The sequence below is a fragment of the Engraulis encrasicolus genome, chromosome 19 (genome assembly GCF_034702125.1).
Source record: "Engraulis encrasicolus isolate BLACKSEA-1 chromosome 19, IST_EnEncr_1.0, whole genome shotgun sequence".
Classification (NCBI taxonomy): domain Eukaryota; kingdom Metazoa; phylum Chordata; class Actinopteri; order Clupeiformes; family Engraulidae; genus Engraulis; species Engraulis encrasicolus.
Window position 1 is genome coordinate 49,172,904 of NC_085875.1, and position 18,599 is coordinate 49,191,502.

The 18,599-nt window shown below is 44.4% G+C and overlaps 1 protein-coding gene across 1 annotated transcript; it reads right to left on the reverse strand.

Annotated features, from left to right (window-relative positions):
• Positions 1-916: 916 nt before the first annotated feature.
• LOC134469914 (putative nuclease HARBI1) lies at positions 917-7,404 on the reverse strand. Its single transcript, XM_063223940.1, has 2 exons — positions 7,330-7,404; positions 917-1,927 (listed from the first exon to the last, which is right to left on the reverse strand). Exons 1-2 carry the CDS (start codon positions 7,402-7,404, stop codon positions 917-919), a joined length of 1,086 nt encoding a protein of 361 aa, XP_063080010.1.
• Positions 7,405-18,599: the final 11,195 nt, after the last annotated feature.

An 18,599-nucleotide genomic window follows, 5' to 3' on the forward strand; every position in this document is an offset into this window, starting at 1 on the left:
CTTCTAGAATGTCAATAACCTGATCATAACCCGATTATGCTGGATACATGACACGAGAAATCAGTTTATTAGCCAAAAACCTACCTGTGCGAATCGGATTTCTCATAAATCGATAACGCCAATAAACCGATTATGAAAACTGTTTATTCAGTTTACATGAGCGCTCGAATAAACCGGTAACTCCAAAAACCTGATCATAAACGGTTTATTGATATAGACGGGCTCATCTATTTATCTTTAACATATCTATTGAGGTGTGTGTGTGTTTTGTAAAAAAACAAAAAACTTTCAATATAATACTGTCATACTCAGCCACAACCACCCAGTACTGGAATATAATGCCCCTTCATTAATAGTCCTTAAATTCTGCACAGTATTTCCTGTGTGCTTACTGTCATGTTTTATATTCTCTTCCCCAGGACACAGATGAGCCTAGTTGTTCTACCGCTTCGGTGACTCCCTCCCCATCCCCTTTGCATCTCCTTTGCACTTCCTATGTTTATCTAGTAATGAGAGACGTTTGAGTTGACTGTTGTTTTTGTTTCTGTTTCAACAATGTACCCACAATGGTGGAATAAAGTGCCTAGTTTTATTTTCCGTAAAGACAAGACAACTGCTTGGCCGCATTATCATTAGCACACACACATACACACACACACACATACAAATAGAAATGAAATGTATGATTGGAAACAAACTGAAAAGTATTCACACTGTATTTTAAACAAGTAACAGAGAACATCAAAGCAGATTCAGAAGTAAAAACAAAGTAAATAGAAACTGAGGTGAATGGGTTTTCACATTGACATGGTAAACATTTTCATGCAAAACATAAACATTACTGATGTCCATGACATCTTTTTGAAGAATGAAACAAAAAACAAGGTACCATTCAGTATTGAAAGGAAAAACAACCTCACAGTTGAGCTGCCAGCCAGTCCCTGGTTGCATGCCCAGGCCTCTCATTTATGGCAAGGGGGTCCCGGGGAGGTTGAGGGTCAAACACATCCCGTGCAACGTCCTCATCTGGCTCCAGCAGGTCACCATTGTCCATGCAGACATTGTGGAGGAAGGCACAAGATGCGATGATCTGGGGTGTGAATGTGGGCCTCACCTCCAGGGCCTTGAATAGGGTGCACCTCCACCTGGTCTTCATCATTCCAAACGCCCTCTCAATGATGCTACGGCCCTTTGCGTGGTGGTAGTTGTAGCGGGCCTGTATTGGGCCATTCACAGGCTCCTTATACGGGGTCATGACGCAGACTGGTGCGTCTAGACACTGGTAGCCTCCATCTCCGAGAATCATGAATCCTGGTGGAGGGTACCTTCCGGCCCGGTACACACTACTATTCTTCATGACCCTCGTGTCATGGACAGACCCCGGGTAGCCAACAAAGATGTCGAGGAATTTCCCCCTCGCATCGCATATGGCCTGCAGGTTGATCGAATAGAAACCCTTGTAATTCAGGTAATCTATCCGATGCTGTGCAGGTGGCTTGATGCGGATGTGGCTCCCGTCTATCGCACCCACAATTTTCTTGAAGCCAGGGGTCCCGGAGAGGTCGGCAAACCCTTGGCCAACTGCCTGCAGGTCACCAGCCTGGGGGAAGGAGATGGCACGGTGAAGGTTGCGGCTGATGTGATTGGCCACCCTGTGCACTATTCGGTGTACCGTGGATTTCGGCACGTTAAACACACGGGCCACTACGGTGTATGACAAAGCGTGAGCCAGCCAGTACACATAAATGAGCAGCTCCAGCTCACCGCCCCAGCCATGGTCCTGCTCTCTCCGCAGCAACCTCTGTACAGCTTCCATGGCCCTTCTGCTGAGGCGAAAGTCCCCCCTCAGCTCTGCCTCGACATTGAGCCACAGGCGCATGATGGGCACGTTGAGGTCCAGCGTGCAATAGGGTCCATGATGACCCGTCTGGGAAGAAAATATGGAAGTAATTAGTTCATGCTCAGGGGCTTTTCATCCACCCAAACCAACACATTAACAACATGCAATGCAGTATTAATAGGCTACATTTTATTTGTATGCCATCAATTCTTAACACAGATCAGATATGGTATTTAGGGGTGTATTTATTAGGCTATTAGGCTAGGTCTCTTATCTTCTGTACTGTGCATGATCTCTGTCTCCACAGCACTTTTGGCACTTAACCTTTTTTCAAATCTTGGAAGCGGAACATGTCAAGCACTATTATTATTATTATTGCTTTCAATCCCTTCACCCTTAGGCTATGCGTTTCAGATAGCCTATGGTGAAAGTGTGTGAGTGTGTGTCTACTACTGCTGCAAAACAATTGTCCAAGCTGTAACAAATAAAAACTACTTGACTTCACTTGACTCGGAGACGCTAATTGATTATCAACAACGGAAGGACGCAAAAAAGTAGACTACAGAACGTTAGGTGAAAGTGTAGCCAGGATTGCAAACTAGGCGAAGATGAGACGCATTTCAATCAATCAACCAAATTATTGGGACAACCCAGGTGCGGAGTGGCCATCGGGAGATCGGGGACTTGTCCCGGTGGGCCGCGGCCGCGAAATATATTTCAGCGGCCGCATTATGTTCTCAGCCGGCCCCAAAGTGCTTAACCACACAGTTCTCAGCCGGCCCCAAAGTGTTTGAGTAATACAGCAAAGATTACCTACCTCCGATTCACTTCTTAACTGTGAAGTGTTGACTCACCAGTTTATATACCGTCTACCCGACCGCAATACCTCAGTGACGGTGTCAAACAGTAAATTGGCCACACCCCTCCTCTACTGATAATGTTCATACACCGTAGATCGCGGATGTTTACTAGATCTTAGTAACATAGTTTCGTTTTCAGTATTTCAAGAACCTGTGATATTTATATTGGTTACCAAGGAATGGAAATATTAGTAAGTTGTGATTTATTTTCCGATTTCCACATGACTGTTACAGTTTACAGTCTGCCACTCCAGATTCACTTGTTCTGTGGTTATTGACTTGGGTTACGAACAGACTCCACCAAGTGGTAAGGAGGTGAACTGCAGCTAAGCAGGAAAACACGTTGTGCATGTTTTGATGGCATTGGTTTGTTAGAACTAGCGGTAGGCTTATATCTCCTTACAGTATAATGTATATCATACATATATTTATATGTGGCACATTTAGGATGTAGCCTATGTAATGTCTGAAGAAATGGAACAAAATAATTACCACAAATTCTGATGTGAGCAGTGCTGGGTGTGTAGCCTAAACTGTGGATTAAAATGTAATTGCAAGAAACAAAGACATTTGCTGCGACGAAGACAGCGTTTTAAGGTAGGCCTACACCGTTTGGTTATACATTTTGTTGACTTATGGTTGTGCTTTGAAGTAGCTAGGTTTGGCTTATTTGCTGCATGGTGGGTTTATTGCACAATGTAGACAGACTTTTTGTAAGCTATAGGCTACTATAGGCCTACTATATTTTGTAAGCCTACTCTTCTAAAAATCCCCACACTCAAAACTTTGTGCCCATGCTAATCCTGTCTTCCTTAAACGATATTTCAATTTCAAACTGTCAAAATGACAGTGGAGTGCACATTTCCATGATGTAGTGATGTAGCCTAACCTAGTAGGCCTATGAATGCTTTGGACTGTGATGATGGCTCCAGTGGTGTAGTCTACTTTTTGAAGTGGGTATACTGTATATTTGAGCATTTTTTGATGTGTAGGCCTACTGTATATATTTGTGCTATTGTAAATAATGGATCAATCAATTTTAAGTGGGTATACTGTAATCCCTGAAATTTTGAAATGGGTGCGTATACTTCGTTTTACGTAGACTACACCACTGGCTGTGCATTTCATCAAGGTGTAGGCTAAATTCTCCAATTCAGGTTGATATTTTGACAACACTAATGTTCACATGTAGTACGACTGCAGATTTCGTGGCTTTTGTCTTTTTGGTTAGGAAACCATGTTGTTCGCTTTGTTTTTTTTTTTTTTTTTTGTTTTTTTTTTTTTTAAAGAGGGCCGCCAAGGGGAAAATTCTCCCGGTGGGAAAAGGTGGGCCACTCCGCCCCTGGGACAACCTGTTTTTATATGACACTCAACTGAACAGTGTAAAATACACAAATACACGCCTAAAGTTAGGCTACTGTAGCCTACTATACACATCACATTCACAAGCCGGCTCTGGATGCTGACAAGAGATCCAGGGTTTAACGTTAGGAAGTGCTCATTAACACACGTTTCGTTATACATACCGTTACACCATTCACCAAAGCTGCCAGGTGTCGGAGACGCCTTCGCCTACTGGCATTTCTTCTTCTCGATGCCATCAGTCTTTGGTAAAGCCCAATGGCCCAGGACAGTGCGGCCACAACAGCTGCACGCGCCATGTTTGTTTATGTCTGTGTCTGTCAGGTGACAGCTGTCGCTCTCCGGTTATGTAAGCGGAAAAAAACAGCTGACGCAGCGTACTGATGACGTGCGTAATTGGAGGGCTATCCCAATTCGAACAGGTAGCGTTTCAAGCCCTATGCCTACACCTACTTCATTGCTCCGTTTCACGGGGCGAGGGCCAAGGGGTAGGGGTAGGGGTAGGGGTGGAGGTTAGTAATGGGAAAGGCCCACTAATGTCGCTCCCCTCATCAGGCTCATCACTACTCTGGAAGGACCCGATCCACTCTGAGGGAGAGAGAGAGAGAGGGAGACAGACGAGACAGACAGACACAGAGACAGAGACAGAGAGAGATTGTGTGTGGAAGACAGAGCGAGAGAGAGAGAAAGAAAAAGGAGAGAGAGAGAAAGAGGCAGAGAGAGAGACAGACAGACTGAGAAAGGGAAATTGTATGTGTTTGTGTGTGTACTTGTGTCCCTTCTGCACTGCAGACACACGCGCGCGCACACACACACGCTCAGCTAAAGATGCCTCTTCTGCACTGCAGAGAAACTAGATGGGAGGGGCGCTGTATCCAACACATATCCTTACACACACACACACACACACATGCACACCCACACACACAGGTCCTTACACTTATATATATATATACATACAGTACACATGCACAGCAATAAAATATATATTCTACCCACAAAAAAATACACAAACGCTCTCTCGCACGCGTAAACACACACACACACACACACACACACACACACACACACACACACACACACACACACACACACCTTACACAGCATACACTACACAGTTATCAACTTTGGGGTGGTGATAAAAGCTTTTATACTTTCTGCACACATGCACACACACACACACACCCACACACACACCCACACACACATACACATACACATACACACGGGGCCGCTGAACGATTTTGCCGGGCCTGGGACAAAGCCTTTTCAAACGTCCCCCAATCCAATACATGCAATGTATGAAAACACAATTTTGGGCTCACTGGGCCCAGGACATCTGACCCCTTTGTCCCCCCCTACCCTGCACACACACACACACACACACACACAAAAGTAACTATTGCAACAATCAGCTCTTTATAGTAGATGCTGTCAGGCTCATATGTCCTCAAGGGATATTCGCACACAAGAGTGTTGCAGATAGTGATAGCAGGCATATGCAGTGCAAGTCATTTACATAGGAGCAGTGCAATTGCTCATATTGTCACATTCATTCAGATAGCTAAGAATAGCATGCGGTACTGTACTGTATAACATGTGTAAGAGATTATTTGCACACAAAAAACAAAACGAAATGTCACACGCTGCTCATGTCAGCAGTATCCTACAGAGTATGATATTTCACTTTCCCTCCTCAGCAATTGGTAAATTGAGCTGAAGTTGAGCTGAGTAGCCTACATTACAGAGACATTACACAACATACTCACCTTTTTTTATTTTTAACAATAGTGAATGTTGAGGCAAAGCACCATATTGATGCAGTAGCAGCCAGTGTAAGTCTATTCATAGATATAAATGAAGATGGCTGAGCTGAAAGCATTTTAGACATGGCTGGGTTGGCCATAGGGCATGCAGGGCATTTGCCTGGTGGACTGTGGACTGCAACAGCAGGCCTATCCAAAGCACTCAGATTTTGGTTGTGGCATTTTGGGTGTGGCAGTCAAAATAGGCTATTAGATGGTTAAAACTTTGCACAGACTTAATTGCCTCTCTCGATGCATTATGTCTACCTTGCCTGGTTACCAACAGACCTAATCACAAGTGATAAAAGGTCTGGAGACCTGACTACAGTAAATGCCTACAGGGGGTGTGTGGTTTACAGTTGACGACAGCTGTTCATTGGGCGTTATGAATGAGTATCATTAAGCATAGATTGCCCATAGCCAATCGTTTCAGTTGTACATATTCAAACAATGCACATTTTGTTAAAAACGAGAGTTCGGGAGAAGCATGATGAAATTTGACAGGTCTAAATTAACACCTGGACTCTATTCCCTGCTGGTCTGTTATTGCAACATGATCTCCAAAAATTCCGTGCTCCTGGACACGGATGTTAAGGACACTAAATCCGTGTCCAGGAGCACGGATTTTGCCAAAATTCCGTGCTCCTGGACACGGAATTGTTTTCCGTGCTCCTGGACACGGAATTGTTTGAAGTGCTTTCTATCAACATGATCTCCAAAAATTCCGTGCTCCTGGACACGGATGTTAAGGACACAAAATCCGTGTCCAGGAGCACGGATTTTGCCAAAATTCCGTGCTCCTGGACACGGAATTGTTTGAAGTGCTTTCTATAGGCTATTTCCACAGTCTTGTGTTTTCTCAGGATTTCAAATATTTTGTCTCAAAAACAACATTTCTTACTGACAGGTTAGGGTTAGGGATTGTTTTGGTCTGGGCACAGCTAGTTTTCTTTCATTCATCATATGAGTTTGATAGCTTAGCAACCAACTGGAAAAGGTATTTCTCAAAAATATGTCTTTAATGACAGGCTAAGGTGAGGGAATGTTTTGGTCAGGGCACAACTTGAATTGCTATAGCATTATTTTGTTTAGGATTAGCATTTGGTATGTATTTTCTAATGATAGAGTTAACACAGTGCTGCGGTAATAGCCTATAGAAAGCACTTCCGTGTGCCCATCACGGAAAACAATTCCGTGTCCAGGAGCACGGAAAACAATTCCGTGTCCAGGAGCACGGAATTTTGGCAAAATCCGTGCTCCTGGACACGGATTTAGTGTCCTTAACATCCGTGTCTAGGAGCACGGAATTTTTGGAGATCAGGCTGGTTATTCGTCTATTTTCTGCGCGTTAAGACAGGCATGCCTACCTACCCACCTGATTCTCATTCTCCGCTCAGCCATCATTCAACGGATTCGTAAGGGCAATGACAGTTGGCACGCCCTTCAATTATCAACACAGCACCATTCGCCCCGATCGCCCTATCTCCGTCATCTCGAACGATTTATCCAGTAACTTCAGCACCATGGCCAGCGACATTGCCCAATACGCTATTTTCGCTATTTTCTTTTAAATTACTGTGCTTTTACACACACACACACACACACACACACACACACACACACACACACACACACACACACACACACACACACACACACACACTCATTTATAGATGTCAGGCCAGTCGTGTCTTATTCGTGGGCTAATACAGAGAACAGCTCATATTATTATGTGCCTATAGTACTACGGAAATGATCCTCTTTGTAGTGGCCAACATTACGGCCCATTACTCATTCGGCTCTATTTGATACTTTTATGACAGCGAGTGACTAAAAAAGGAAAGAATATATATAATCCCATCAATTATATACTGTATGAATAGGTAATCTATCAATCCTGTCTAGCTGGGACTTTAATGAATGAAAAAACACATCACACATATTCACATTCACATTCACTGCGACTTTAATTTGTGGCAGCATAATGATATGGACAGAGGCTGACATGGGCCTTATGCTGAATGACAACATTATTAGCAGATAAAGTGAAGGATGTGTTGTAGTCCACTGCGGCTATTGTATTCCATCAAATGGTTTTGAAACATCTGTGACTGATGTATGAGGATTCTTCTGCCCTAAATTTTGTACCTTAGCAACGCTAAGAGCAAGCGCTGATAGGATGACGGTTGCATTTGACTGTCAGTGAAAAGATTTCTAACGGAATTCCAAATGTAAATTAAACCATCTAACAACCATCTTTCAAAGAATTTAATAGCTCTCTTAAATAAAGGGTCAGCCCGTTAAAATATTTGGATCGATTGAAACGGACAGGAAACTACCGTTTACACGAAATAGAGTAGATTCGGCAAGAATTGGGAAGGAGATGCATTATTCCATAGAGATGAATGGGAAATGGAAATACGTGTGTGTGTAACCAGTTGCAAAATATCCATAAAAATCAGAAATTAAATTAAATGTAAAGATTGTCTTGTTTGCCCATGTCTAAAATAATCTGTTTTGGTTCACAAACATGTAATTTTGCTTACATGAGTTTTGGCTGACAGAATGAAAAGATCTGTGCCACAGTTTTTTTTACATGTTACAGCATGTTGAAATCATTCATGCAGAATATTCCACAGACACCCTTCAGTGTTTGACATTTTCAGTTGCTGGCCGCTACTGACTTTCAGAGCTGTTTTTGACAGTTTGGTGAGAGAGCTGTGTGTGTGTGTGTGTGTGTGTGTGTGTGTGTGTGTGTGTGTGTGTGTGTGTGTGTGTGTGTGTGTGTGTGTGTGTGTGTGTGTGTGTGTGTGTGTGTGTGTGTGTGTGTGTCGGTGGCTTAACCCTGCACACATGCCCCCAGGACACACTATGACAGATATGGGTGCAGAGTGGCTCAATCCTGCTCATAACACACACACGCACACTCCATACACACACACACACACACACACACACACACGCTCCATACACACCGCACGCTGGCACAAACTTATGCACGCACACGTGTGTGCACCACCACATGCATGCATGCACTCACGCACACACACATGCACAGTGCTCAAATCATCACATAGCCTACAAACTGGAGTCATCCAAATACACACCTTAGCCAGGGCTCACTTGTAAAATAAATATATACTTGTAGTAGGCTATTTATGTTTGATTTTTCCTCCTTGTAAAACTAAGGTGAAATAAAAATGGAAAAACAAACTCTACTAAAAAATGAATGGAGTCAAGGCAAAAACGAGTTCATTTACACAGTCAGTATTCGAGAAAAAAATAGGCAGGATGAAGTTTGGAAATTAGCTACTAAATTAATTTAATCTTCAACGGTGTTTATGCAGTAATATGCAATACATTGTATGTAGTATTTACAGTAAGCAGTGGTATACAATCAGCTATACTAAGCTCAGTATTCACAGTAATCAGTAATCAGCTATATGTCATCATGCATAGGCGTATCTATGACACGCTGATTTGAACCCACTATCGCGTGTGTCCAATACGCATTTCCAAGTTAAGGCGTGCTCCACAACGCCCTGTGACAGGTTAGGTTTAGGGATGGTTTTGGTTTAGGCACAATTTAGGTAGAAATTCGCCTAATCTCGCTGTTCTCGGCAAAAGTAAAGCAGCAGAAACATTGCTTTACTGACAGGTTAGGTTTAGGGATGGTTTTGGTTAGGGCACAGCAAAGCATATTTGCGTCAGAAATGCGCTGTGACAAAACAAAATTGCCAACACGGCGGGGAAACTGTGCAAACCTCGTCACGTGTCAAAAGTAGAGTAGAGTAGAGTAGAGTACTTTTATTAATCCCGAAGGAAATTAAGGTGTCTGTCAGCTTACATAAATACACAAATACAAAACATACACAAGACATTATACACATAATTGAACATTACAGGAAAAATATATCTTGAGTACTACCGCCACACATTATCTCACATACACACATGTTCTCTCTCTCACACACACATACTCACACACACATTGTCCCACCCACACACACACACACACAAACCCACCCACATCCCCCCTCCCACACACACACACACACACACACACACACACACACACACACACACACACACACACACACACACACACACACACACACACACACACATCCCTGCACAGACACAAGGTCCTGGTAGGGTGTCATGTTGCATACATTCACACTCACAGAAAAACAAAATAACCATGTTAAGTACACATACAAGAGCCAAAGAAGTTCTAATTATTGTCCATGCAAAAGCTGAGTAGTTCACGGCAGCTATTCCAGTGGTGAGGTAGCTGAGGTGGGGTGTAGTGGGTTATTGGGCAACCCTTAAAGTGTCCAAGGTAGTGCAGGCGCTTGCTCTGGGGGGTGGGGGTAGGGGGTGGTGGTGGGATGGAGTGTAACTGTTCAGTAGAGAAAAGAATCGGGGGGGGGGGGGGGGGTGCGGGCAGTAGTGGCTGCAGGTTGAGTGTTCCAGTGTGGGGGGCTAGTTTATGCAGTCCAGTCACCAATGACAATCTCTTTCATTGTCTCTTTCTGTGTGGTGTTGAAGAGCTGGATGGCCCTGGGGACAAAAGACTTCCGTAGTCTGTCTGTCCGGCAGGGGAAGGCCCGGAGTCTGTAGCTGAACAGGCTCCTCTGGTTGGCCAGAAACGGGTTCAGGGGGTGTCTGTCATTTTCAAGTATTGAGTCCAATCTGCTAAGTGTCCTTTTTTCGGCTGTGGTTGTGAGATCCTCCAGTTCCATACCCACCACAGACCTAGCTTTCCTCACCAGCCTGTCAAGGCGTCCAGCGTCCCTCTTCCTAACGCTACCTCCCCAACAGGCAATAGCATAGGTGAGGACACTTGCCATGACAGACTGATAGAACATCAGCAGGAGCCTGTTGCAGACATTGAAGGATCTAAGCTTCCGTAGGAAGTAGAGCCTGCTCTGCCCTTTCTTGTAAAGAGCATCTGAATTGGCAGCCCAGTCCAGTTTGTTGTCCAGGTGTACTCCTAGGTACTTGTATGTGTTGACTGTCTCCACTGTCTCTCCCTCGATAGAGACAGGCAACAGTGGTTGGGTGGTCCTCCTGAAGTCAACCACCATCTCCTTTGTTTTGGTGGCATTCAGCTGCAGCTGATTGTCCCGGCACCATCTGACAAAGTTCTCCACCAGTTCCCTGTACTCTCCTTCCTGTCCATCCTTGATGCATGCCACAATAGCAGTGTCATCAGAGAAGTGCATGAAAGCGCTTTACTGTTAGGTTGAGGAGCACGCTTTAACTTCACTATCGTGCGATACATATGCTAAAGCATGATGACAGCCTGTATATGTAGCGTATTACAGTATTTACAGAAAGTAGTGATCAGCTTGCCTGATTATCATCGACTTACAAATCTCTGTTCAAGACTTGGTCTGACCCCTTGTATGAAAATACACATTTCCCAAACGGCATGGTTGACCCGCCTCCCTCAGTTTGCTACTGGTCGAGGTCAGAAAAGGCTGTGCAGAAGCTTGAAAAGAAGCATTGTTTAATCCCAATAGAACATCTCTGCTCAAACCATGTCTCTGTCTTTAACACGACTCTACCCAGGGTTGTTCAAAGTTGATTGATTACCGACAAAGTGGGTGGAGTTCTTGATTTCTCCTGAGCTCAGAAATGATATGTATATTGCTCTTTATCTGACTTGAAGCACTGCAGAAGGTGTTGCATCACAAGGAGGGTGTGGCCTGGCTAGTTATCAGCTGTATGTAGAGTATTAACAGTTTGCAGGTACGAACTCACGCTTGCACGCACACAGCACAAATATAGCAATAGTCACCTCTTACATAACTGAAGGTCAGTGAAGTGACTGTCGCCTCCCTAGAACATGTGACTCTAATGTGCCATTACTACACCATGCTAATCAATAACAGTCATGGAGTCAAACGCAGCACTTAATAACCACCTAATCAATAACCACTGGGCGTCTGATGGCAAATAACTCAACTCAGTCAGAGGATATTCACAGTGACTTGCAATGTGTGAGAGAGTTTTATGAAATAATGAATAAACAAATAATTAATTAATTAATTAATATTTGTTTACTGTGTGGTTCTCTGTATTGTATGTGTGAAAAGTTAATAAGAATAGCAAAAGGCAATTTTATTATGTAAAAAAGTGCAACTGTGTGTGTCTCTGTTTTTGTCTCTGTGCATTGTTTTTAGGGCATACATGCGCGCGCGCACGCACGCACACACACACACACAGCTGACCTCTGCTACTGTGCGTTCATCAAAATAATGAACAATAAGAAACATGATAACCTATTCCTTATTTAGTGACAGAGAGAGGTAGGACACAATGCAGAGAGGGCAAAAGGAGAGGAAGGTGGAGAGAGAAAGAGAGAGGAATAGGGATACGGCGAGGGAAAAAGAGAGGGAGAGGAAGGTAGAGAGAGAAAGAGAAAGGGAGAGGAGCACAGAGAGGGAAAGAGAGAGGGAGATGAGAAGAGAGAGGAAGTGAGAGAGAGAGAGAGAGAAGGATGCAAACACAGAGAGGGCAAAATGGGAGGTAAGGACAAAGGGGGAGGGACAGAGATTGATGTAAAGAGATGGGGAGAGAGAGACAGAGACAGAGATAGAGAGAGAGATGAAGAGGAGGTTAAAGAATGGAGAGACTGCTAAGGTGGGGTATGCCTGCTGGGGTGTGCGTGTGTGTGTGTGTGTGTGTCGGTGTATTTGTGTGTCTTGTCTTGTGTGAGGGAGTAATCTTGCTGACAGGAGCAGCTATTTGGTTGGGTGACATTTTCCTGCTCAGCGCCGTATGACCCCTACTGTACTACTGTACACACGTACACACACACACACACACACACACACACACACACACACACACACACACACACACACACACACACACACACACACACACACACACACACACACACACACACACACACACGCACACATGCACACACACACAGGCTGGATCTGAAATGGCGCACTTTTGCACTTCAGGCACTATGTTTCAGTGCGTAACTAATATTCCATACACACTGAAACATGAACACTAAAGTGCGCAAGTGCACCATTTGAGATTCAGCAACATACACGCACACACACACACCCACGAGAGCACACACGCGCAGGCACACACATACATGCGAGCGCAAGCCTACACATACACACACGCACGCCCACACACACACATGCACGCACACGCCCACACACACACACATACACGCACGCATGCACACACACACACACACATGCACACACTAACACGCTCACAAAAACGCACACGCGCAGACACACACACCTTGGCCTTCACTAGGGCAGTCATCACTGTGACCTTTCAGCAGGTCATTGCTGTGGCCATAGCAACATCCAAGAGGAACTCCCTGCACTCGAAACCAAACGTGTGTGTGTGTGTGTGTGTGTGTGTGTGTGTGTGTGTGTGTGTGTGTGTGTGTGTGTGTGTGTGTGTGTGTGTGTGTGTGTGTGTGTGTGTGTGTGTGTGTGTGCGTGTGTATGCGTGTGTATGCGTGTGTGTTTGTGTGCTGTGTGCACCAATCATATTGTTTGTCACCACAAATAGCCACTGCCAGATTTTATTACAAGGTTACTCCGTATGGCCACACACACACGCACACGCACACGCACACGCACACACACACCTCTTGCTTTATGACAAGGTTACTCTGTGGCACTTCGCTCCATTGCCTCCACTCAACAACATAATTGCCAGCCTCCTCCCCGAACCTCAATAGCTTCATCCCCGAACCTCAATAGCTTCATCCCCGAACCTCATCCCCCACTCTCTCTCTCTTTCTCTCTCTCTCCTTCTCTCATTACCAACCACATCCCTCTCTCCCTCTCCTCCTATCACCCACTCTCTCCTTCTCCCATCACCATACATCAATATATATATCTCTACCTCCACCCCTCTCTCTCTCCTTCTCTCATCCCCCTTTCTCTCCTTCTCTCATCACCCTCTCTCTCTTCTCCATCCATCTCTCTCTCTCTCTATTCTCTCATCACATGCCACAACTCTCTCTCACTCTCTCTTTCTTTCTCTCTCTCCCCCTCTCTCTCTCTCATCACATACCACTCCCCCCTCTTTCATATTCCATCCTTCTTTATCTGTGCCCCTCTGATACACGTTCCTCTCTTTCTCTCTATTCCCCTACTCCACTCTTTCTCTCTGCATCTGTCTATTTAGCTCTCATCCTCTCTCAGTACATTCTCATCCCCATATTTATCTCTTTTGCCCCCCCCCCTCTCATTATTCCCAAACCCTCCACTGTTTTCTTCTTTGCCTTCTTTTCTCAAAACGCCCTACTTTTTCTAGCTACCTTTCTCTGTGTCTGTTTTTCTATTCCTTCCCCTCCCGCAATTTTTTGTCCACTAACATTACTAGATTTTCCATGAATAATTTGTTATTGTTATAATTTGTTAGGGGTCTGACTCCAGTTTGGGAACCACTTTGAGTCAAACACATCCTCTCCATTTCTCTCTGTCTCTCTCATCCCCTCTCTTTCCATCTGTCTATTTCTATCACCTCTCTTCTCTTCTCTTCTCTTTCACTTTCTTTCATTCTCTCTCTCTCCCCCTTCCCACCCTTTCTCTCTCTCTCCCTCTCTCTGTCTCTCTTCTCCTCCATGCCTCTCTCTCTTTCTCTGCCCCCCCTCTCTCTCTCACTCTCTCTACCCCCACCCCCAGTTCTCTCTCACTCTCTTTCTCTGGGCATACCGTATCTAGGCCTCCCAGTTCTGGGCTGTGCTTGTCTATAGATTTTTTTAAGCAGTGTAATTACCGCCCGTGCTTATGGGCTGATATATGAGGACGTGCAGGAGACATTAAACGCCATTAGGCAGCACCTCGCCTGCCCTGGCACTTTAATGACACGCGCACGCACGCGCGCACGCACGCACAAACACACATTCGCACATGAGCGTGCACACCACACACACACACACACACGAAAGTGCACACCACACTCACACACACAGCTCCCATGCCCTGGCACTTTAATGATGCCGTTCCTCAACCATGCTTTCTTTAGCGCAGAGGAGATTTTTCAGCCACAGTGTCAATAGCTGACACAGGGTGTGCTTGTGTGTGTGTGTGTGTGTGTGTGTGTGTGTGTGTGTGTGTGTGTGTGTGTGTGTGTGTGTGTGTGTGTGTGTGTGTGTGTGTGTGTGTGTGTGTGTGTGTGTGTGCGCGCGTCCGTGTGTGTGTGTGTGTTTGCATGAGTGCATGTGTGTGCACGTGCATGAGTGCGTTTGTGTGTGTGTCTGCGTGTGTGTGTGTGTGTTGCTATCTCAGCAAATGGTGACGGATGTAGTGAGCACAGGAGTCATGCAGGGGCAGTAATAAGAGACAGACCACACGCACACACACACATGGACACAGCCTTCTCCCATCCCGTGTGTGATCAAAATTCGAAGGAGGAAATGGCTAGCTTTGTGGGACTTTGTGCCACACCTGCAGAAAGACACACAGACACAGACACACAGACACACACACACACACACACACACACACACACACACACACACAAACGCATTATGTATATGCAGGACTGCACAAGCATTGTGTGTGTGCGCGTGCATGTGTGTGTGTGTGTGAGAGAGAGAGAGATAGTGTGTGTGTATGTGTGTTTATTTGTGAGTGTGACCCTGTCACTTTCTGATGGACACCTTCCAGAGGCCTCACTCTTACACACACACACACACACACACACACACACACACACACACACACACACACACACACACACACACACACACACACACACACACACACACACACACACGCACACACACACACACGACCCCCAGGGGCCATCCTTCATTCTTATTTATGAGTTCCTGTGCTGTCTGTGCTCCCGAGTGCATCGATCCCACAAGCCAAGGTCAGAGACTACACTACACTCTGTTTCTCTACTCCTCTGATCCTCTCCACACTGCCCATCTCCCCTCTGCTCCTCACTTCTCTTCTCTGCTCTGTTTTCCTTCTTTCTTGTCCTCTCTACCCCTCTTTACTCCTCTCTGCTCCTCTCTTCTCCACTCTTCTCTTCTCATCTCATTCTCCTCTCTTGTCGTCTCCCTTCTCGTTGCTCTTCTCCTCTCTGCTATAGTTCTCGCTTCTCCTCTCTTCTTCTCTTTCCTCCCCTATTCTCCTCTTAGCTCCTCTCCTGGTGCATTGATCCCACAAGCCAAGGTCAGGGAGTGTACTACACTCCACTGCTCCTACATAATATTAATAGCAGTAGTAATAGTAATTCTAATAATAGTAATGTCTTATAATTATAATGTAATCTCATAATCATGCAAGTCCATAGCCCTGCCCCTGTGCGTTACTCAGAGCTTTTAGCAGAGCCCCAGGTTTTTTTTTATTTGCATACGTGTTTTGATGCACGTTTGTATAGACAATACTACTCCTTCCTCACCAAACTCTGCTCTCCTCCCTTCTCCTCAGCACATCTACAATCTGACCCATTATGACTTGCATTAATTTCATAATGTATTATTATTTATTTATTATTCATTTATTGTGATTTATTGGCACCAGATGTAGCGAGGAAGACAGGGAGATAATCAGGGGGAGTGACAGTGAGTGACAGTTTTAATAGATACCCTCTAACTCCCTCTTTAGGCCATTCTGTTTTTGACTAATTATTTTCTCCGTTCCTGATATGTTGATGACCTTTGTAAAATGGCTTTCTGTCATTTCTCACTGAAAATAGTGTCACTGAGGAAAAGTTCCATGCAGAAAGTCATGCATTAAAGACAATAGCAAAATGGTCAGTGTGCGGGAGTTTTCCCAATTTGTCTGATGAGTGACCCATGGTTCATCTCATACGCACCTGCCAGCTGAGGTGTGCGAAAAACCACACAAGTTCAAAATAATTTCATTTTGATTAATCAGCAACAGATGTTGGAAGATAATCAGAGGAAATGACAATGAGTGACAGTTTTAATAGATACCCTCTGACTCCCTCTTTAGGCTATTCTGTGTTTGGCTGAGTATTCCTTTCCCGGTGATGATGATGGTGTTGATGACCTTTGTAAAATGGGTTTCTGTCATTTCTCGCTCAGCTATAACCCAAAATAGTGTCACTGAGGAAAAGTTTCTTCTTCTTCTTTCTCCTCCAAACATTCATGCACTCTATGTACCTGGTGGATCCCTCCATTCAGTGATATGGAAGTTCAATCCAATTGTATTTATACTGCTAAGATTTATTTATCATAATCTTTAATATATATATACAGTATATCATGGAAAGTGGAACACACACCTGTAATCTTTCATGGCTCCAAGTGGTTAAACTCTCTTTTGTTGGGAAGGGGAGCCATTCTTTAGACTTTAGCGGCCTATATAATATCTTCCTCTATTGTTATTATTACTTTATATAGCTGTTGCAGAGGGAGATAAACAGACTGTCAGTGTTGCCAGATTGGTTTCCCACCCAATTGGGCTCTTTAAGATGGCCGTCTGCAGGTTAAAAAAAACTAACGTTGAGTGAGTTTTCTGTAGATTTATGGCCAAAGAAACCAATAGCATTTGGTTCCAATTGGGCGGGACTTAGTGCTTCCATTTGAGCATTGCTTGGGCTGGAAATCATCCGTCACATCTGGCAACCCTGCTGTACTATAGCTCTGGTTGGCTGTATTGTTGAGTTGAGGAGATACTGAGCTGTGGAGGGATATGGCCCAATTTAAAGTATGATGACTCCACTTTCTTATCTAGTTCATATTATGTCCTCATTTGTAAGTTTCTTTGGTTATAAAGCGTCTGCCAAATGCAATGTAATGTAATGTAATGTACTGTAATATTGGTCTCTTTCGTTTTACAGTCCTACTGTGACTCTGGCCTCAATGGACTCAATACATCAGGCTGTGTATGGGGTGTGATGGAGGATCCCATTGATGGTAGAGGGTGTAGATTAGGTATCTGTGGGTGCCTGCCATGCCCTGAATTAGAAAAGCCCTCTAATGGGTTAACATGCAGCAAAGGCAAGGCATTATCACAAGCCTTAGGTGACGCAGCTAGCCATTGTTTGCAAGTCCAAGAACACCTTTAAATCCGTATCTCTCCTTATTATTTAACCTTTATTTAACCTTTAACCTTATGTCAAAGGTTATCAAAGCACATCTGACTTTAGGGACCCCAATCAATGATAAAGAGTTTAGATTATGCCCTTCTGTGGATGCCTGGCTGACATTTTGCAAGGCAGACATCCCTAAATATATAGCACAGATAAGACAGAATCACAACCCTTTAATGAATCGCCTCACCACTGTTGACTAGTCCAAGGCTCAAGGACAATAAAGAAAATGCAGCACACTGTGACTTGTCAACCCCCTGGCCTTCTTGGAATGAATTAATTCCACATCATTTCCTACAATTTATTTATATACGGTATGCTTTTACACTATTTACACTATCCAGGCACATCATGTTATTGTAATATGATGCAATGTATAGTTACTGTTCTGGCCTCACAGGTCCTTATCTGCTAGCCAGGCAGGTAAACAAGCCCTATAAAAGACGCTGGACACCGAAGGTTGCGCGTTCATCATTTATGGAAGGTTGTTTACCTGCCTGGCGAGCAGATAAGGACCTGTGCGGCCAGAACAGTTAAAAGAGATTGCCTTGAAACCACGTAGCTGAGTTGTAACTGTCAAACCATACTGAACATTCTAACATTCTGAGCCTCGGGATGTAAACATTTGTCAAAGTAAAATACTTTTTTCAAGTA

Excerpts from the sequence above, each read along its gene's own strand:
- LOC134469914 (XM_063223940.1), bottom strand. The coding sequence starts at position 7,404 with ATGTCGCTGGCCATGGTGCTGAAGTTACTGGATAAATCGTTCGAGATG. Across the intron at positions 1,928-7,329 it reads TAGGGCGATCGGGGCGAATG|ACGGGTCATCATGGACCCTA; the intron begins GTGCTGTGTTGA and ends TTTTCTTCCCAG.